The following is a 19,712-nucleotide window of genomic DNA, read 5'->3' on the forward strand; positions in this document are numbered from 1 at the left end:
GAGCCCTCCCCGCCGCCGCCGCCGCCGCCGCAGCCGCGCCCCCCGTCAGTGCTCCATCACTGGCCGCAGTGCGCACGCTCGCCCCCCCCCGCGGCAAGCTGGGAAACGTAGTCCCGCGCTGGGGTCCCTGAGAGCCGGGATCCCCCCAGAGCCTGGGGCCCGCCAGGCGGCATTGGTAGTGATGACTGAGCTGCGGAGAGCCCGGAGCTGGGAAGCAGGTTGCCGGGGTTCGACCCCTGGCCCTGTTGTGTGACCTCGAGTTCATCCCTAGTCCTCTTGGTGCCTAAGCCTCCCCACTCTTGCACCCATGCCATTTCGTGGCTGTTCCTCAAACTGGAATTCCATACTCTCCTCCAATGAGATCTGGCCCCTAACCGCTCACACTCCTTGCATTTACTCCTAGCATTTACATTTTGCCCGAGCTGATATTCAGCTTCGAATGCCCTTTCTCTCCCCAAGGCACAACTGAACTCCTATACATCCCACAAAGCCCTAGGCTCTCACAGCCCCTCCTCCAGAAGTCTGTCTGCCTGACCGGAAGCCACAGGTCTCTGAATGTCTGTGTCCGGTTTGGTCTTCCCTGTCAGCCTGCGGCCAGATCTATCCAGGATCTCGAGCATTGCCTCTGGGCAGACTGTGGAGGAAGGGTAGAGTTGGTGGGGGAAGGGTAGAGTTTGAGAAGAAAGTCGGAGGGAAGAGGTGGCCTGGGTAGGGGAGGTTGGGAAGCTGTGTGTGTCCGCTGGGGCGGTGTGGGCAGAGTGTCGTGGCAGGCAGGGGCCGTCCTGCGGTTGATAGGAAGGGCGCTTCCGAGCACACAGGACCTCTTCTTTTTGGGTGAGAAAAGAGGTCATCATGTGGTTAGGGTGACACATTGAGGCCTGAATTCTGCCACCTCCTCCCACCCCACCCCCCCAGGGTGACAAATGCAGGGCTGGGAGAAATCCCAGGCCCTACGAACCTGCTCCACTGGGCCCCCAAACTTCTGTGCAGGCTGTGGGGACAGGGGAGCCCCCCCATACCTGTCATGGGACCTGAAGCCATCAGCACAAATCTACTCTGAACCTCAAAGGAAGACATTTTGGGGGCCAAATAATTGAAGCTAGGATTCCGATCTTCAATCCAAGCTCAGGCCTCTGCTGCCTGCCCCCTGTTCCCACACCTGCATCACCTAACCTTCCAGCGTGACCCCCCCCCCCAGCTCAGGTGTGTTTATTTTTTATTTTTATTTTTTTAAAGATTTTATTTATTTATTTATTTGACAGAGAGAGAGAGCGCACAAGCAGGGGGAGCAGCATGCAGAGGGAGGAGAAGCAGGCTTACTGCTGAGCGAGGAGCCAGATGCGGGACTCGATCCCAGCACCCTGGGAACTCACTGAGCCACCCAGGTGCCCTCAGGTGTGTTTAAATAGCATCTCCCAGGGCACCTGGGTGGCTCAGTCATTAAGCGCCTGCGTTCGGCTCAGGTCACGATCCCAGAGTCCTGGGATCGAGCCCCGCATCGGGCTCCCTGCTCAGCGGGAAGCCTGCTTCTCCCTCTCCCTCTGCCCCTGCTTGTGTTCCCTCTCTCGCTGTGTCTCTCTCTGTCAAATAGATAAATAAAATCTTTAAAATAAATAAATAGCATCTCCCAGAAAGATTTACACTCACTGGGACGCAGTATTCCATTCACATACACATACTGCTTTTCAGATTAAAGAAAACAAAAACAAAAAATCTTTGGGGAAACCTGGGCACCAGAGGGGAGGCAGCAGAGCCCTAACCAGGATTAGTTACTAGACATCTGGCCTGGCTGTCACACCTGCCTCTGTGGTGGGGGGGCGGAGACTGTGGCAGGAAGTCTGTCACCTAGGATGGGGGGATGGGGTGTCGGGTGCCTGCCAGGAGGGGGTGCCTGGTGGGCCAGGAATGGAGTCCCTGGGCACAGCGCTGGTCCTCCTGGTGCAGTTCTGGGGTGAGTACTTGGGCCCCCTCTCCCCTCTGCCCTCCCTGCTGTTGTCCATCACCCCAGAAGCCTGCCCCCTGGCTCCCAGCCCCTGGGACCCAATCTCTGTGCTCCGCTAAATAGAGCCTGTTTCTCTCTGATACCCAGAACCTTACAAGGCTTGAAGGGTTCTGGCAGGATCCTCAGACTGGGTCCCTAGAGTAAAACTCACACCACGACCTACACACCAGGCTTGCATGAGCGGGCTCCGCTGGCCTCTGTCATCTGCACCCTCCACAGCTTTCCTTTTCTCACCCTTGTCTGGCCTGCTGCCTCTTTCTTTCTTTCTTCCTTCCTTCCTTCCTTTCTTTCCTTTTTTTCCCAATACACCAAGCTCCATCCCACCTCCGGGGCCCTTGCACCTGCTCTTCCATCCGCCTGGATCTCATCTCTCTAGCATCAGCTGCCATTGCAGATCAAAGGCCAGGAACAGGCGCCTGGGTGGCTCAGTCGTTAAGCGTCTGCCTTCAGCTCAGGTCATGATCCCCGGGTCCTGGGATCGAGCCCCGCATCGAGCCCCGCATCGAGCCCCACATCAGGCTCCCTGCTCAGCGGGGAGCCTTTCTCCCTCTCCCACTCCCCCTGCTTGTGTTCCCTCTGTCGCTGTGTCTCTCTCTCTGTCAAATAAATAAATAAAATCTTAAAAAAAAAAAAAAAGGCCAGGAACTTGAGCTAAAGGCACCCCTTCTGGAGGGTCTGCTAGGCACCTCAGACATCTCAGGGGCCCAAAGCAAACTTTTCTTCGACTCCAGCCTTGCTCCTCTGTCAGGATCCTCCATATTGGCCCAAAGCCACCGCCCTTCACACAGTGCCCGAGGCTAAAACCTTGGGAATCTGCTACCGTCCTTCTTTCCTTTTCTCAATCCATTTGGCTGCTGATCGCTTTTTTCCAGGGTCCAGCCCCTGTTACTGTGCTCGTGGACCCTCATCCCCCAGCCACACCTGAACCCCTCTCCCACCCCCACAGTCTGTTCTCAACACAGCACAGGGTGATCTTTTTAAAACTTAAATTGGGGGGCGCCTGGGTGGCTCAGCTGGTTGAGCACTGACTCCTGATTTCAGCTAAGGGCATGATCTCATAGGGTCGTGACATCCTGAGGTCAGGCTCTGTGCTCAGTGTGGGGGTGGGGTTCTGCTTGAAATTCTCTCTTTCTCTCCCCCTCCCCCTGCTTGCATGCTCTCTCTCTCTCTCTCTCTCTCTCTCTCAAATAGATAAAATAAATTAAAAAAAAAACAAATTGGACCATGTTTTCCTCTGCTCCCCTGGTTTCCTATCACACTTAGATTAAAAAGCAAACTGCTTCCCTCTCCCCACCTCCACCCTGTGGGCCTGCAAAGCCTTGTAGAAGCCATCTTCTCTCCAATTCCACTTCCTCCCTCTCTCCCCCTCAGTCACTCTACTGCAGCCACAAGAGCCTCCTCGCTCTTTCTCCAACATACCAGGCATGGTTGTGCCCAGGGCCTTTGCATGGCCTGCTTCCTCCGCCTGGCGTGCTCTTCCTCCATTTTCCTTTCTTCCCACCACTGGCTACTTCTTACCATTTGGATCGCAATTCAAACATCACCTCCTCTGAGAAGCCTTCCCTGACCACCCTCTATAAGTGGATTCTCTCTCACTTCAGCCTTATCCTCCATCAGGATTCTCACTTCATGACATCCCGTGTCTCTCTCTCTCTCTCTCCCCCCAGACTGTCAGCTCCAGAGTGGGGCAAGAATTTCTGTCTGTCTTCATCACGTCTGTCTGTGTCCGTGGTGTCCAGAACAGGGCTCGGCACACACAAGGCAATATTTGTGTGCCGAGAGCTGGACTGGTCATAGAGTCCTCCCTGAAATCTCCCAAGTGCCGAAAGAAAGTTAAACCCATTTCACAAATGAAGACTTTGAGGGGCTCCTGGGTGGCTCAGATGGTTGGGCGTCTGCCTTCAGCTCGGTCATGATCTCAGAGTCCTGGGATCGAGCTCTGCTCAGCAGGGAGCCTGCTTCTCCCTCTGTCTGCTGCTCCCCCTGCTCGTGCTCTCTCACGCTCTCTGTCAAATAAATAGATAAAATCTTAAAAAAAAAAAAAGACTTTGAGCCTCAGTGAGACGTGATCTTGCAAAGATCACATAGCCTCAGCCCTGTGGGCCACTGGGGGAGTAAGTCCCCCCCCCCCACACACACCAGCCTTACTCACTTCTTGTATCCCCTCGTCCTGCAAGGAGCCACAGGCCTGAGAGTGCAGCAGGAGCCCAAGTGGTTGCAGGTGACACAGGGAAGCCAGGTGACCTTGGCCTGCTGGGTGATACAGTCCCAAGCCTGGGAGCGGCTCCGGGTTGGGTGGACCAAGGACGGTGTATCCTTGTGTGAGCCACACATCACCAATGGCAGCCTCAGCCTGGGGGTCTGCGGGCCCTGGAGGCTGCTTTCCTGGAAGCCGCCTGGCAACCTCACCCTGCAGCTGGACCACGTGAGACTCAACGACAGTGGGGACTACGTGTGCTGGGTGGCCGTGGAGATTCCTAAGTTGGAGGTGGAGCAGGGCAATGGCACGCAGCTCCTGGTGGAGAAAGGTATGGGAGCAAGTGGAGGGAAGAAAGCGGGCTCTTGGAACTTATAAGATCTTAAGACTCTAGAATCTCAAATTCCTTCCTAGGAACATAAACTCTAAAGTCTTCCAATGGGCTTCTTAGAAACAGAGATCCTGCAAAGTCAAGAACATCAAAATCTAGACTTGCAGAACCAAAGACATGCTGGAACTTATAATTCTAGATGAACGCTCAGCAAACATTCTGTAAAGGCACACAGAGTAAATATTTTCTGCTTTGTGTTCTACGTTGTAACGACTCCACTCTGCCATTATAGCGTGAAATCCTCCATAGACTGGACAGGCGTGAATGGGTGGGGCTAGGTTCCAATAAAAAACAGGTAGTTTTTTTTTATTTAAAAAAACAGGTAGTGGGCCTAGTTGGATCCACAGGCTGAAGTTTGCTGAGGCTTCTTCCCGAATTCTGCAATCAGGAAGACTCTCGAATACATGTAATTCTGGAGTTTTGATTAAACACAATCCCAGAATCTTTTTTTAAAAAATGTATTATTAAAGTATCTCCAACATACAGAAAAAAAACGCATATTGTAAGTGGCCGGTTTAGTGGATGCTTTCGTCCATTTGGGCTGCTATAACAAAATACTGCAGACTGGGGTGGTTTGTAGACAGCAGAAACTTATTTCTCATAGTTCTGGAGGCTGGAAGTCCAAGATCAGGGCCCCAGCATGGTTGTGTTCTGGTGAGGACTCTCACCCTGCTTTGTAGTTGGTGCCCTTCACGTGGAGGAAGAGACAGTGATGTCTCTTTTATAAGAACACGTATCCCATTTGTGAGGGCTCAGGACCTAATCACCTTCTGAGGTCCCACCTCCTCCTTCCATCACCTCCAGGGGTTAGGACTCCACGTAGGAATTGCAGGGGGACACGTTCAGACCACAGCCCGCGCCCACCCCTTGTACCAGCACCCAGCTCAAGAAACAAGACTTCCTGCCTCCCGGATCCCTTACCCCCACCCATGCACACACGCATCATCCTGACTTCTGGCTGCATAGACTTATTTGGCCTGGCTTTGTGTGCTACTTAAGGGAAATCATAGAGTACATTCTCTTCTGTGCCTGGCTTCTTTCATTCAACATTGAATCCCCCACTCGGCCAGAAGGTACGTCCATCTTGGTCACGCAGCAGCGGGATGTTCTTTCTCTTTCTGTAGACCACCACCATCCATCAATCCAATTTCCTGTGAATGGGCATTTTGGCAGCTCCTGGTTGTTGGCAATCACGAATAAGGGCGCTGTGAACAAATTACAACTGGTCTTTGGCCAACACATTTCTGTTGTGCCTCAGACAATTCCAGGATCTCGAACCACAAAACAGATTCTTGCAGTTCTAGAATCCTAGGGGCGTAGAAGTCTAGGCTCTTAGAACTACAGCATTCTCAATGGGGAATCTTGCTCCTAAGGAGGCAAGAATTGGTTCTTGGGGAGCAACAAAGATTTTATTTTTTTACGTATAAAGCACAGATGTGTGGGCAGTACATAGAGATTCACGCTGTATCTGTGGTACTGAAACGTCATGGGGAAACAACGTAAGATTTTAAAAGTCTCTTTGGGGGGTGATAATGAGAAAAGGTTGAGAAACTGACATAAAGGAACAGATGATTCTAGAATCTTAGAATTGCAGTATCTTAAATATTTTAAATAGGCTTTTAGAATTTTTCAGTCTCAGAGTGTGTAAGGACAGATATAGAATCCACATTGAAAGCCATTTATTCTCCAGGCTAGAAGGAATTTCCCAGTTCAGCTAAGCCGGCTGCCTCCATCTAGAGATGAGAAAGCTGAGGCCCAGAGAAGGCCTAGATGTGTCCAGCCACATACACGAGCCAGGGATGCAGCCAGCTTTCTCGAAAGCCCAGCTCATACACTCCCCCTATTCTGCATGACAACCCACTTTGGGCCAAACCCTGCATGGGGCCTGGAGACTCCAGCAGACCCAGAGGGGGCTCATGCTCTCTCAGTGGTTCCTGAGGGCCTCGGACACATGCCTGGACCCATGAGGCAGAGGATGGAGCACCTCCCCAGTTCCTGGCCCAAAGAGATGCCCGTTCCTCTCCTGTTGGCAGGACCCTCCCACCGCCTGCCTCTAGGGCCATGCCTTATGGCTGTCCTGCCTGCCCCCACCTTCTAGTAATGAGAGGGCCAATTACCAATTAGCAGAATCTGGATTGCAGAGGCACCAGGCTGTGCATTGTCGGCATCTGCAGGGATGGGGGCCGGTCTGCCTCCAGCTACACACAGCTGGCTCTCCCCTCCCCCCCCCAACAGCTGCTTGGTAGTCCCCAGGGACCAAAGCCAACTTTTTTTTTTAAGATTCTATTTATTTATTCATGAGACACACACACACACACACACACACACACACACACACACACACACACACAGAGGCAAAGGCAGAGGGAGAAGCAGGCTCCCCGTGGAGCAGCGAGCCCGACGTAACGATCTGCAACTAAGGCAGACGCTTAACCGACTGAGCTCCCCAGGTCCCCCCGACGCCAACTTTAAAACATACAAGGTGAAGAGGTCAGAGGCACTGGGCCTCATCTTAGTCACACCAAGAGCCTCTGGCTGGAGTTTATATCAACTATACAGACCTGGGAACATGTCCCCACTCTGCTGTTCACTTGCTGTGTGACCTTGGGCAAGTAACTTGACACCTCTGTGCCTGTTTCCTTAGCTCTGGGTTAGGTGAATTTGAAGTAATTATATCCAAAGAGTTTATTACAGGGTCTGGAACATGATAAGTCCTCAGTAAACCTAAGTTATTATTTATGTCTGTTAGGCTCATCACTCAGCAAGACTCAAAAGGTCAGGCCAGTATAAGCTTTTTCTTCCTTTCCTTTCTTTTTCTTTTTTCTTTCTTTTCTTTTTTCCTGAAACAGAAAAGGAAAGGGGAGCTGAGGTGAGCAACACCTTTGTTCAAAGCAAGGCACTGTTGCTGCCTGGGTGCATGACCCCAGGCAAGTGACTCAGGCTGAGACTCAGTTTCCTTGTACGTAAAATGCGCTCGACAGCAGAGTTGAGCTCAAAAAACAGGAGCCATAAAGATGGTGGATTCCATGACCAGGATCGTGGAGCTCACGGTGGCAATGATGGAGCTCATGATGTCAGTGATGGGGCTCATGGGGATGACAGGGCTTGTGATGGGAATGGTGGAGTCTTATGGGGGTGATGGGGTTCATGACACGGATGGTGGGAGCTCATGATGAAAAAAATCCATTCGGCGATTACTTTACAATAACTGAGCAAGGCAGAAACGGGCCGCCTCGTTTTTCAGAAGAGGAAACAGGTCCGGAGGGACACCTGCCCGGATTCACGCAGCAAGGCAGGGGCGGAATGCTGACGTCCCGCCTGGGGGGGGGGGGCTCTGACCCTGAAGGGTGGAGGCTGGACTCGAACGTGAGCACCCCCGAGACACAGGTTTCTTCTCTGCAGATGGCCTGCCCGCGAACCAGACCTCGGTCGATTCAGGTGAGCCCCGGCCGCGAGCCCCGCCTCCAGCCCCGCCCCGGCCCCCGCGCCCCGGCCCCCGCCAGACCGCCCCGCACTCCCCCTCCCCAGGACTCCTGGTGGCGCCGCTGGTGGCAGGGGGCGTGGCCGTGGCCGCCTTCGCGCTGAGCGCCTGGGTCTGGGGCCGACGTCGCAGCAGGCGCGAGGACTCAGGTAACCGCCCAGGTGGCGGTGGGGGCGGCAGACGGGTTCCGCCGGCGCCCCTGCCCCCGCGTGGCGGAGGTGGGAACTGCAGCCGCTTGGCCCGGACGCCGAGCGCGCCCCGTCTGCCCCTTCTGGAAGGAGGGCGGGTGGGGCTGCGCCGGGTGGGCGAGAGCAGAGGTAGGCTGTCTCATGTGATTTTCCCCTCTTACTGTGTGTCATCCCTCCCTCCCACCTTCGCAGGGCATCCTCTCTACGGGAACGTCCTTTACCAGCCCCGGAGGGCCCCAAAGAAGAGTAAGGCGTGGCGTGTGGAGGGGAAGGTGCTGGACATCCCCAGCGCGGACCAGAAGAGTCAGAGCTTCTATTCCATCTCTTTCCCCCAGCCTCCCGGCCCCCAGCAGCTCCTGGCCCAGAAGCCTTGCCCCAGCCCCAGGTCGAGTCACCCCATATCTACCGTCGGCCTCTCCCCTGACCCACACCCCTCTGGGCGGCAGTGGCCAAGAGGGCTCCTTGAAGTGGGGAGAGGACTCGAAACCCCAGAAAAGATCCCCTCCCACCAATGGCCATGTGAAGATGTGACCGATTTCCCAAAAAGTAAGGGAGTCCAACGGCCCAGCCCAAGACCCGGTCCTCATTACTATACCGCCGGATTCCTCCCTCACCCCCAGAGCGCTCAATAAAGGCTTATAGAGGAGAGCCAGATTTTGTGAGTTGGGGGGTGTTAAAGATATCTGAGGGGTTGTCTGGGGGTTCCTGAGCCCCAGGATGGCTGGGGGGGTGCGGTCCACCGTGGTGAGGGGGCTCTGTAATGACTGGCTACTTGGAGAGTAGCCTTCTCTTCTCTTATCCTTGGAGAGTCATGTCCAATTAGCAGAGAAGTGATGCCCCCGACCTCCACACAGCACCTTGAGCCGCAAGCACCCCCCTCTCTGGGTCGTTGTGCAGATGAAGGGTGACGGGGGACATCGGGGCTGCCTGGAATTCATCAGCTCCCTGGGTCTCCTGCCCGACTGTCACCTTGAAGTGTCACCAGCTGGGATCGGCTCCCCTCCCCCACTTCTGCTGTTTCCATGGGGACAGATGTCCTTTCCGCAGCAGCAGCATCAGGCCTAGGCAGGCAGCCCTGCCGGGGTGCAAGGGAGGGGCCGCGTGGGGGCAGGGCTGGCCTGAGAGCCTCCCCCGACGGTTTCTCCATCTTTGTATCTGTCTGTATCAGCTGTGTCCGGGTTTTCCTCTGACCTCATACGATCTCTCCCTGCCTACCCCTAGCTCTCTTACTTGTGTTCCCCGCCCCCACCCCCCGCTGACCCCGTGAGCAATTCAGGCTTCACCCCCAGCTGGGGATGCTCTTCCCCCCTAAGGGTGTAAGGGTCACTCATCCTCTCCTTTCCCTGGAGCTGGGATCCCTGCCTCCCAGAAAGGACACTTGAAACACACAATAACTTATTTATTTTCCAGGCCAGGGGAGTGCTTGGAGACACAATTCTGGTCCCTAGCATCCAAGAGAGGGCCAAGAAGGCAGCTCTGATGAAGACCAAGGGCCTGGAGGGGTGGTGAGTCTCTGGAAAGACTTGGAGCGTTTGCAGCCAGTGATTCTGGGCCGGCCCAGTGCAGGGCAGGGGCTGAAGGTGCTGGGGTCAGGGGGTCTGCATGACCACCGGGTACAGCAGGGCCAGATGCTCAGCGCCCTGCACAGGCAGCGGCCGGGAGCTGTAATGGAGGACCAGCTCCGGCACGCTGGTGAAGGGGCCGCTGTGCTGACCCAGCACGAACTGGTTCTCTCGGGTCCGTGCGAACTTCAGGTGTAGGAAGCTCTGGCTGCTCCTGGGGGACAGGCGTCAGAGTGCCTTGAGCACCCCAGACCTGCTCATGCTCTCCAACCCTAAAGCACCCCCCCGTGGCCCCCAGAAGCTGGTGGCTGGCATTCCCAAATATTTCTGCTAAATGGCCACTTGGGTGCCAAGCTCTGGGCTTGTTCCCCATTGGCAGGGATGCCTTGCCCGCCTGTCCGCTCTAAAGGCTGGGGTCCCTTTCCTTGCTTCCATCTCTGGTGAGTTGAATGACATTGAACCTGGGAATGATCTTATCATCACTAATATGAATGAAACACTTCCTGTTGCCGGGACACTAGGCTCAACAATTCCTGTGTGTGTGTGTGTGTGTGAGTGTGTGTGTGTGTGAGAGAGTGTGTGTGTGAGTGTGTGTGTGAGAGTGTGTGTGAGAGTGAGTGTGTGAGAGTGTGTGAGTGTGTGTGTGAGAGTGAGTGTGTGTGTGTATGTGTGTGTGTGATTTAATCATGGCAACATTACCATGAAGTAGGTGCTGTTTGTATCTTCATTTCATAGATGAGAAAAGCAAGGCCCAGAGAGGTTGAGGAATTTAGCTAAGGTAACACAGCTATAAAGTGGCAGAGGCAGGCTTTAAAGGCAATTCTCCAAGCCCTCTTCAATGTTGCCCTTTCAGGAATCTCACAGTCAGATGCCCAGTCGAATTTTGGAGCTTGTTATAATCAGACACATTTAGAATCTTAGGCAGAGAAGCACGTAGAATCAGGATCTCAAACTCAAAACTTCTGGCCCCGAGAGACACTTCAACTTTAGGACTGGAGGAGTTTAAAGGAAATAATCTAGGTCCCCACCTCACCCACATCCTAGGTCTACTGGATGGCTTCCACTCCGCCTTCTTGCATACCTCCGGTGACAGGGGGCTCACTCTTCGTTGGAACCCTGCCTACGGCCTCCCTGGAAGCCACACCCTCTGGCCCACTGGTCCCAGAAGTCCCCTCCACGGTTCCGAAAGCTTTGCTGGGCAGCCCTGGAAGCCCCGCCCGCTGGTGCCACCTTCTGCTCCCACGGAATTAACCCGAAAGCGAAAGCCCAAGGCAGGTAGTCCTGTGAGCCTCGGTCCCTTCAGGGGGCTGGGGCCTCACCTGAGGGATAGGGAGCAGTCTTGGGGACTGGTCTCGCTGAGCCGCACGAGGTAGCTGCCTGCCTTGCAGAGAGACAGGAGGTTCTCGGCATCTGCCCGGCTCAGTGGGCCGTGAAACCACCTAGGGGGTGGGGGCAGATGTCTCATAAAGGGCAATCCCCCTGCCAACACCCCCTGGGGGCTGGTGCAGGCACAGCCCTTTCCAGGACTTGTGAGCTCCAGGCAAACAAGTGAGAACAAGTCCCCTGGGTTTCTCAAGGGGAGCCTGGTTTTCAGGCAGACACGGTTTTTCCCTGCAAGGCAGCTGAACCCAGGTCCACGTGGAACTGCTCCCTCCAGTTCAATAGATACACCTGACCTTGATCTTTACAGCCTCCCTAGGTTAGGTGCCCAAGGTCCTATTTCCCCTTCCCTAATCCCTCAAGTTGAGTCACTTGCGTCTGGCTTTCTAGAGATTGGCCACAACCCGTGTCCCCACCCACCTGTTCCATCATTTACTTAATATTTGTACTGAATGTACTCCGAGAGAGGTTAGCATTTGCGAGCAAGGTCTCACACACACAGGAGCGCCAAACAGACTTCGCGGGTTTTGTATTGAAAGAAAACTGAATAGAGAGGAAACATCTCCCCCCCCGTGCCTCAGTGTTCGTCAGTAAGTTCTGTACGGCCCCCCTAAGGGGTTTGGGAGTAACTGTGATAAACACACCATGGTATCTTTTGGACTGGAGGGGTTGAAAGGAAATATCTAGCTCCCCACCTCATTGGGCTGGGCTCAGTGGGCTTTTAGGGAGTTCCTGGAGGAACTGCTAGGCTGGAGAGACACAGAGAAGGCCCAGAACCTCCCAGCTGGTGCACCTCACTCCAGCCCAAAGTTGGGACCCCCTCAAAACTCTGCTCCTCTTAGCTCCATCCCCAGATCCGCTGGGATGCGGATGATTGCTCTGTACCCTCAGGCTCATGAGCGTCGTCCAAGTGAACGGAGGACATCCCCTTTTACTCTGAGCTGGGCACCATCTTGGGGGTTTTGAGCCCTAGGTTCAGAGAGGTTAAGTGACTTGCCCAAAGCTACACAGCCAAGAGATGTAGAGCAGAGATTAGAACCCAGAATCTGATGCCAGAGGAATGAGACACCATGTGATTCTGCTTTGTACCTGGGCCAGGTGTCTGACACAGGCAGGCTCTGGCACCCAGTGAAGATTAGTTGAAGAAAGGAATGAAGTGAATGAATGAGTCATACTTCCCCCAGCCCCCCAGTCCGAGGAGTGGAGTCTGCAGCTGGTACGGGACGGAGAGGGATTCAACCCGGCTCCTCCAACGTCAGCTTCCCCACTCACGGCTGTTTCTCCAGGGGCAGGGCCGGGTCCACGCGCTCTGCGGGCTGGGGGCTTCTGGATGGGGGTCTCCGGAGCTCTTTGGCTGAGCCTGGGGTCCTTTCCCACTCCGGACTGTCAAACTGCACTGGAGGGGGAGGGTTAGAGAGGAAAGGGTTAAGTCCAACCCACCTGGGAGGGGCGGGACCGGGGTAAGCCAATGCACTCTCAGTAGGAAGGCGGTGCCAGTTTGGGAAACCTATCAGAATCCAAGACAGGAGGGGCTGGGTTTAAGGGCTGGGTAGGATTGGTCCAGGAGCAACCGGTCAGCCTTCAGAAGAAAGGGGTGTGGTCACCCCTAAGTGTGGTGGCTGGCGAGGGCGGGCCGGTTCCACGAGGGACGAGGGATGCCTTAGAGGGATGGGTGGGTCGTTCTGCAGATTCTGGCCAAGTCCTAGAGCTAGACCACCCCCCACCCCAGGTACGGACAGATAGAGCGAGGCACTGAGCCCCAGTGATCCTCCGAGTCGTACAACTTCTGGGGCCAAGCTGGGTTCGCACAACTCTTCCTGGTCCAAGGTATTTTATTCTTAAAGCGGACCATAGTGTTGTTACCCTTTTACAGAAGAGGAAACAGAGGCCACAGACTTATCCATGCTTCCCCAGCTCAGGACTTGGCCCCAAGCCCACCTAATGATCGTTGCTAAGAAAGGCTACCCTGTCCCCAACAGCTCCGTGTGAGCACTTTCTAGCACCCAGTTTACACGCTCCCTGTTCTGTAGCTGCTATAAGGAGCCCCATTTGATGGGTAAGGGAACCGAGACTAAAAGATAAAGCGCGTTTTCCAAGTAAGTGACACAAATCCAGGTCTACCTGATGCCAAAGCCTATCCCTATATTACAGTGAGCACTACAGGTGCCCTAAAGGAGTTTCTCTCCTCGAGGAAGATACAAGTTCTCCTAGGAAGAGAAATTTACGATTATCAGCCATTCACACTTTAGTGAGAATGAATAAACTACCAGAGTGGCAGGTGATAAGGGTCTATTTTATAAGTTGAATCAGAGGATATGACCAGAGCAGGAAACCGAAGGACATGGACATTCAGGGCCGGGGGACGGTCAAGGCCTGGGTCGGAGGGGCACCTGCAAACGCCTTGGAGATGTGGTCTTTCTTCCACTCCCAGGGCTGGTCATACTCATCCGCAGGCCGCTCGTCTTCCTGAGGCAGCCGGCTCTGGCGAGGTCTCCTCCCAGAAGGGGCCCCATCTCCTGGCTCTTGGTCCTGCTCCTCATAGGGAGTGTCATACAGCTGCACCCCCTTGCATGGCAGTTCTGGGGGGCCAAGAACACTGGTCAGCTCCCACACCCACCGGGCACCCGGTCCCCTTCCCACAAGCTCCGCTCACTCACCGCTCACGGCCCGCTGGGCATCATAGGGCTCCATGTAACCATCATCTGAAGGTGGTGGGTGAGGCTGGGCATCAAAGGGGTCTGAGTACTCTGTGTCGAGTTCCAGCTGGAGAAAGAAGTAGAGAAGTAAAGGAGTGGCAAGGGCTGGGGTGGGGGGGACCAAGCCCAGCCAGAGACCCCCCCCTCCTGGGTGATGGTGCACCTCTCTGGGTCACGTAACTCTTCCCCTCCACGAAGCTCATTGTCCCCCGGGGTAGGGGGTCCTCTCTCCCACCCACCAGGGTTTGCGTACAGATGTCAGCTTCCCTGGCTCTCTGCCTCCCTGACGCACAGCCCCACCTCCCTCCTTCAATAATTTTAATGTCAGGGCGCCTGGGTGGCTCAGTAGGTTAAGCATCTGCTTTTGGCTCAGGCCATGATCCCAGGGTCCTGGGATCGAGCCCCGTGTTGGGCTCCCTGCTCGGTGGGGAGCCTGCTTCTCCCTCTCCCTCTGCCTCTCTCCTGCACCCCGCTTGTCCTCACGTTCTCTATTTCAAACAAACAAATAAAATCTTTAAAAAAATAAAAAATAGGGGCGCCTGGGTGGCTCAGTTGGTTAAGCGACTGCCTTCGGCTCAGGTCATGATCCTGGGGTCCAGGGATCGAGTCCCACATCGGGCTCCCCGCTCAGCGGGGAGTCTGCTTCTCCCTCTGACCCTCCCCCCTCTCATGTGCTCTCCCTTTCTCTCTCTCTCTCTCTCTCATTCTCTCTCTTTCAAATAAATAAATCTTTAAAAAAAATAAAATAAAGGGGCGCCTGGGTAGCTCAGTCATTAAGCAACTGCCTTCGGCTCAGGTCATGATCCCAGGGTCCTGAGATGGAGAGCCCTGCACTGGGCTCCCTGCTACGTGGGAGGTCTGCTTCTCCCTCTTGTGTTCCCTCTCTTGCCATTTCTCCCTGTCAAATAAATAAAATCTTTAAAAAATTAATTGTAATGTTTATCAGCGGCAGGCGCTGTTCTAAATACTTCACATGTTTCCTTGTCATCCCAACACCCAGTAAGTACATTAGCCCCATTTTACAGATCAGGAAACCAAGGCACAGAGAGGATTAAGTGCCTTGCTAAGGGTCACACACTTCGTTTGTGCTCTTAATCACTGCCCAACACAGCCTCCTCAAATCCTTCTCTGTCTCCACGGAGGGTTTGGGGTCGACTTCCTGATCATCTGGGAAAAATACTGGAAAAGGCATGGGCATTGGGGGCAGATCTAGGTCAAGTTCTAACAAGCCAGGGCCATTGTGACCTTTGGCCAGTTGCTTCTCTTCCGTGAGCCTTGGCTTCCACTTCTGTGAAATGGGAATCGTGACAGAGGAGGGGCATAGTGGTGGGGGTTCCAAGGCTTGCTAGGGGAGTGACTCACTCTGATCTGTTTGGGGAAGCTGAGGGGAGGGGATCAGAGGTGGGGAGCAGGGAGCAGGGGACCGGGGGACAAAGCAGGGCCAGAGAGATAGTGGGGCAACCAGTGCTGAGCCCTGGAAAGGGACAGAAATCAGACTCCACTAAGCAGGTGGGGGATTGGGGAGTGTCTGCATGGTGCTCCCGCCTGCCCCATTCAACGAGGTTCCCCGACGTCCAGGGAGCCCAGCCTGGCCCTCCCCACCCAGTCTCCTGGGGCCACCCAAAGTCTGGGACTTAGCCACGCACCTCTTCCCCGGGGCTGCCCAGCAAGCCCTTGGCTCTGGCCATGGCTGCTGCCTCCACCTTGATGAGCCGGTGCTTGGGAGAGTCGTACTTGGCGTCTCCGAGGCCCTTGGAGTCCCCGGGGCCGGCGGGGTCGGCCTCCAGGCGGCCGTCTGAGTCCTCATAGGGGTCCTCGAAGTCCAGACTCTTCTGCTCGCGGTAGGCCCTCAGGATGTCGCTCTCCGTGTAGTCGGGGGTGGGCGGCTGCGGAGGGGGCCTCCGACCGCCAAAGCTCAGGTAGTCCCGCAGCCACTTGGCCATCTGTGCGTGTGTCGCGCCAAACCTGGCCACTGTCAGAGGGGGACCCACATGCCCCCTTCCCGGCCCCCTTTCTCCGCAGAGTCCCCAGGGAGAAGGGGGGGCAGGAGGGAGGGGGAGGAGGAGAAAGAAGAGGAAGAGGGGGAGGGGAAAAAGATCAGGTGTGTCCCTTGGCTGGGCTCAGAAGGCGGTGAAAAGAGAAAAGAAGGAGACGGAGGGAGGACGAGGAGGAAGGAGAGCAAAAGTCCACCTTAGCCCGGCTCCTCAAGGACGGCGGGGGACGGGGGCGCCCCGCAGGGCCCTGAACGCCGAGCGCCGGGTGGCCGGGCCAGGGCGAGGGGCACCCGCGGAAGCGCGCGGAGTTTCCGCGGGAAGCGCGGTCCCCGTGAGCGGCTCTGCCGCCCGCCGCCTCCGGGAAGCTCGGGGATTCCCTTCTGCTGGGCCGGGAGTCGGGGAAAGCGCCGCCCGCGGGCGCCCCCAACCCCGGCTCAGCCCGGACGCCTGGGTCCTCAGCGCAGCGGGCGGGCTCCCCCGGGGCGCGGGCGCGGGCGCCGCGCGCAAAGTTGGGCCGCGGGGACGGTGACCTCCGCGCGGCACCTCCTTTGTTGCGCTCCTCTCCGCTCCGGGGGGAACCCGGGTCCCGCAGCCCCCCGGCCCGGCCGCCTCGATCCGGCCCCAGCCACCGGCACAAAGGGAAATAAAACCTCCTCCAATCCCCCTTCACGCTTTGGGAGACTTTCCCCGCCGCGGCCGGGAGGTGGGACTTTGGGGAGGGGGCGCGCAGGCGGACGCCCCAGCCCCTACCGGCCCCCGGCCGCGTCCCGGGCTGCGACGTCAAGGCTTCCCCGCCTCCCCCTCCGCGGCTTCCCCCGCCCCCTCCGCTCCCCCTGCAACCCCCTCGGAGGTGACTGAGACCTTCAGCTGCTCTGGGAAGGGAGGGGAGGCGCTGCACGCCGAGGGAGGGGGCTGCGGGGCGGGAGGCGCGGGGCCGAGGCCGCGGCAGCTGGACACTGACCCGGAGGACCACGGCTGGCAGGAGCGCGCGAGGCGCGCGGGAGGTGGGAGCGGACAGGGCTGACCTTGCTCAGGAGAGCGAGAGGTGCAGAGGCGGGGAGCAGCGGGGAGAGAGGGAGGCGAGGTGGAAATTGGCCGGGAAATGGGGGTCTGGATGTGACCGCGAGAGGGGTGAAACTGACCAGCGGATGGGGTGAGAGCGACCACTGTTGAGGGTTGAAATTGAACCAGTATCTGGCGGCGCAACTGACCAGCAGATTGTTCCAGAGGTCACTGGCTAAAATTGATGTTGATGCAGCTGAAGGAAGCGGGGAGGCAACGGGAGGGAGGGAGGTCTGGCGTCCCCTTCCCAAGAGGACTCTTCTCTGCAATACCCCCCCCCCCCACCAGGGGACTAATTGCAGCATGGGGGAAGGGGGCTGGGGCAGCTGGCCTTGGGAAGGGAGATGGTATCAGTGCCTGGAGCGTCCTCAGCATCTGTCCCTTTGTGGCTTCTGGGGATGGAGGCAGGGAGGGGGGACAGAAATGAGAGGGGTTTCGCCTGGCCTGGTTGCCTGTTGGCGCTGCAGCTGTCTGGGGGCGAGGACACTAAGAGGTTTGGGGTAAGGGAAGCAAAGAGGTGTGCTTGCCAATTCCAGAGCAAACACGGTTTTTCTTTCATCCTAAGGGGGCTTGTTCAGCTCCCCCCAATACTGAAGTAAGAGAGGGGTGATCGGGAAGAATGGGGCTGCAGATTCCCCTCTCCCAGTGCCCCACCCCCACCCCCACCCCCTGACCCCCAGGGTGGGCTTGTGCCTGTGGCTTGGAGGGGAGGGAAACCTAGACAGAAGTCAGAGCTGACACTGGTGCGAAAATGCACCTGGGGAAGAACAGTGCGTCGGGGCCATGTCTATGCTGTCTGTGATTTGCTTTCCTGGTTTCTAACAGGGGTTCTAACAGGAAACCCCCAGAGAGCTCAAGGCGGGATCGCCAGAAGGCTGTTATTTTTTCCCATGGGGAAACTGAGGCACAGAGATGGGGAGGACTTGCTCAGAGCCACCCCACAGCTCATGTCTGCCTGCATGTCCTGATGTGGCCTGGCTGGGGTGGCACTGGAGACCCACTAGAGTGTCTTCATGGGGTCAGCGTTTCTCTGCCTCTGCCCCACTGTTAGCCCCATTTTCCAGGCGACGACACTGAGGTGCGGAGCTGAGCGGGCAAAGCCCCTCACCGCAGCAGGGGCTTCCATGTGTCCTCTCCCCAGCTTTGGCCGTGTCGCCCACATGAACCTGTTGAACTCGGTCCTCCTCCTGCACTGCCTCCACGCCCCCCCACCCCACCCCCTCTGATCAGCGACAAGACAGCGTCCCTGGGGACTGCCAGGGAGCACGGCGGGTAATCGTCCTGTTTTCTGTCAGCCGCAAGGCAATTCCCGGCTCGGGGATGAGCTGTTGACAGATCTCATCAAATCTGAGCCCTCTCCCTGTCAGATAAATACGGGACGTCTGAGGTATAAATATTTGAAAGGGGCCTTCTAATTACAGCGTGTGTCAGGAATAGCAATTAGAGGCCCTGGAGGCAGAATCAAACGCGCGTTTGACTTTCCTGGGCTTTTGAGCTGGCTTCTCCTGGGGCTGCCCGCCCTCCCCCCCCCCACCCCGCCCTAGGGAGAGGAGCCGTCAAAGGGTTCCGGGAGGAGCGAGGAGCGGGAGATGGTGGATGAGGAGAGTCAGGCTAGGGGGCTGGCGACCTTGCTGTGTGCCCTTGAAGAACCTCAGGAACTCGGGTTTCTGCATGTTGATGGGCAGCGGAGGGTGGGCACTGCACGGACGAAGGCGAGCAGGTGGGGTGGTCTAGGGGTCCTAGGCTGAGGCTTCCGCCCTCCCTCCAACCCCCGTAGTCCGGGAGGCAGTGTATGAGGGCCATCTCCTGAGTGCGGCTCAGTTTCCAGAAACCCAGCTCTCCTGATCTTGAGTGGTGACCTGGGCTGTTTTCCCGTCTCTGAGATGGGAGAAGAACAGCTGACCTCTACTGAGTGCTTCTGGGCGCTGTTTGGAGCATCTTTTGTTGTTGGTTTTTTTGTTTTTTGTTTTTTGTTTTTGAGATACAATTCACATGCCCAACAATTTACCCACTTGAAGTGTGCATTTCAGTTTGAGAATGTTCACAAGATCATGCAACCATCACCACTCATTTCAGAACATTTTCATCACCCCAACAAGAAACCCCACTCCTATGGGCACTCTCTATTCTTCCCACTTCTCCCACACCTGGCACCTCTAATCCACCTTCTGTCTCTCTGGGTGGGCCTGTTCTGGACCTTTCACATAAATGGAATCACACTCTATGTGGCTTTTTGTGTCTGGTTCTCTCACTGAGCATTGTGTTTCCAAGGTCCATCCGTGTGTGTGTGTGTGTGTGTGTGTGCGCGCGCGCGTGCACTCCCTTTATGGCCCAATAATATTCTGTTGCATGGCACATAGTAGGTGCTCAATATATGCTTTAGGTAAGTGGGACCTTAAGAAGGAGCCAGTTGGGGTCCCTGGGGGGGTGCTGTGCCTGCCTTCTCTGTCCCCTCATCCTTGTCTCATGGAACAGCCAGTCTGGAGGGGGGATGGGAGCCAAGGCACCAGGATAAGAAGGGACGGCTCATGGTGGGGCCTAAATACTCTAATCTGATGGAGGAGACATAGCCCTGTGCTAGGAGCTCCTACTCTGATAGGAGAGACAGTCTCTGCTCTAAAAAGCTCCTAGACACACCCGTGCCTTTTAAAACTCGCAGTTTGATGGGAGAGGCATGGTCTTGACCTCAGAAGCCTCAGTCTGATGGAGGAGATAAGTATATGCCTCAATAGGCTCCCAGTCTGATAGGGGAGGCATGA

The 19,712-nt window shown here is 56.2% G+C and overlaps 2 protein-coding genes across 5 annotated transcripts; one reads left to right on the top strand and one right to left on the bottom strand.

Annotated features, from left to right (window-relative positions):
- Window positions 1–1,851: 1,851 nt before the first annotated feature.
- Window positions 1,852–8,907, top strand: TMIGD2 (transmembrane and immunoglobulin domain containing 2). 4 transcript variants are annotated; one of them, XM_028126287.2, is made up of 6 exons: window positions 1,852–1,951; window positions 4,180–4,530; window positions 7,993–8,028; window positions 8,119–8,220; window positions 8,452–8,505; window positions 8,595–8,769. In XM_028126287.2, the coding sequence occupies exons 1-6, from the start codon at window positions 1,906–1,908 to the stop codon at window positions 8,681–8,683; spliced, it is 678 nt and encodes a 225-aa protein (XP_027982088.1). In that variant the 5' UTR covers window positions 1,852–1,905; the 3' UTR covers window positions 8,684–8,769. The 4 variants fall into 4 exon arrangements, with proteins under 4 accessions (XP_027982088.1, XP_027982086.1, XP_027982087.1 ...); XM_028126285.1 differs by having other exon boundaries at window positions 8,452–8,907; XM_028126286.1 differs by having other exon boundaries at window positions 4,419–4,530; window positions 8,452–8,907.
- A 941-nt stretch (window positions 8,908–9,848) lies between these two features.
- Window positions 9,849–15,876, bottom strand: SHD (Src homology 2 domain containing transforming protein D). The gene is made up of 6 exons (XM_028126041.2): window positions 15,544–15,876; window positions 13,859–13,964; window positions 13,592–13,780; window positions 12,474–12,597; window positions 11,141–11,260; window positions 9,849–10,035 (listed from the first exon to the last, which is right to left on the bottom strand). Exons 1-6 carry the CDS (start codon window positions 15,838–15,840, stop codon window positions 9,849–9,851), a joined length of 1,023 nt encoding a protein of 340 aa, XP_027981842.1. The 5' UTR covers window positions 15,841–15,876.
- Window positions 15,877–19,712: the final 3,836 nt, after the last annotated feature.

The sequence above is a fragment of the Eumetopias jubatus genome, unplaced genomic scaffold, assembly GCF_037043125.1.
Source record: "Eumetopias jubatus isolate StellerSeaLion01/CBP00866 unplaced genomic scaffold, mEumJub1_p1.0 scaffold_1, whole genome shotgun sequence".
Lineage (NCBI taxonomy): Eukaryota > Metazoa > Chordata > Mammalia > Carnivora > Otariidae > Eumetopias > Eumetopias jubatus.

Excerpts from the sequence above, each read along its gene's own strand:
- TMIGD2 (XM_028126285.1), top strand. The coding sequence starts at position 1,906 with ATGGAGTCCCTGGGCACAGCGCTGGTCCTCCTGGTGCAGTTCTGGG. Across the intron at positions 4,531-7,992 it reads GCAGCTCCTGGTGGAGAAAG|ATGGCCTGCCCGCGAACCAG; the intron begins GTATGGGAGCAA and ends TCTTCTCTGCAG. Across the intron at positions 8,029-8,118 it reads CCAGACCTCGGTCGATTCAG|GACTCCTGGTGGCGCCGCTG; the intron begins GTGAGCCCCGGC and ends CCCCCTCCCCAG.
- SHD (XM_028126041.2), bottom strand. The coding sequence starts at position 15,840 with ATGGCCAAGTGGCTGCGGGACTACCTGAGCTTTGGCGGTCGGAGGCCC. Across the intron at positions 13,965-15,543 it reads TGGGCAGCCCCGGGGAAGAG|CTGGAACTCGACACAGAGTA; the intron begins GTGCGTGGCTAA and ends TTCTTTCTCCAG. Across the intron at positions 12,598-13,591 it reads CATCTCCAAGGCGTTTGCAG|TGCAGTTTGACAGTCCGGAG; the intron begins GTGCCCCTCCGA and ends CTCCCCCTCCAG.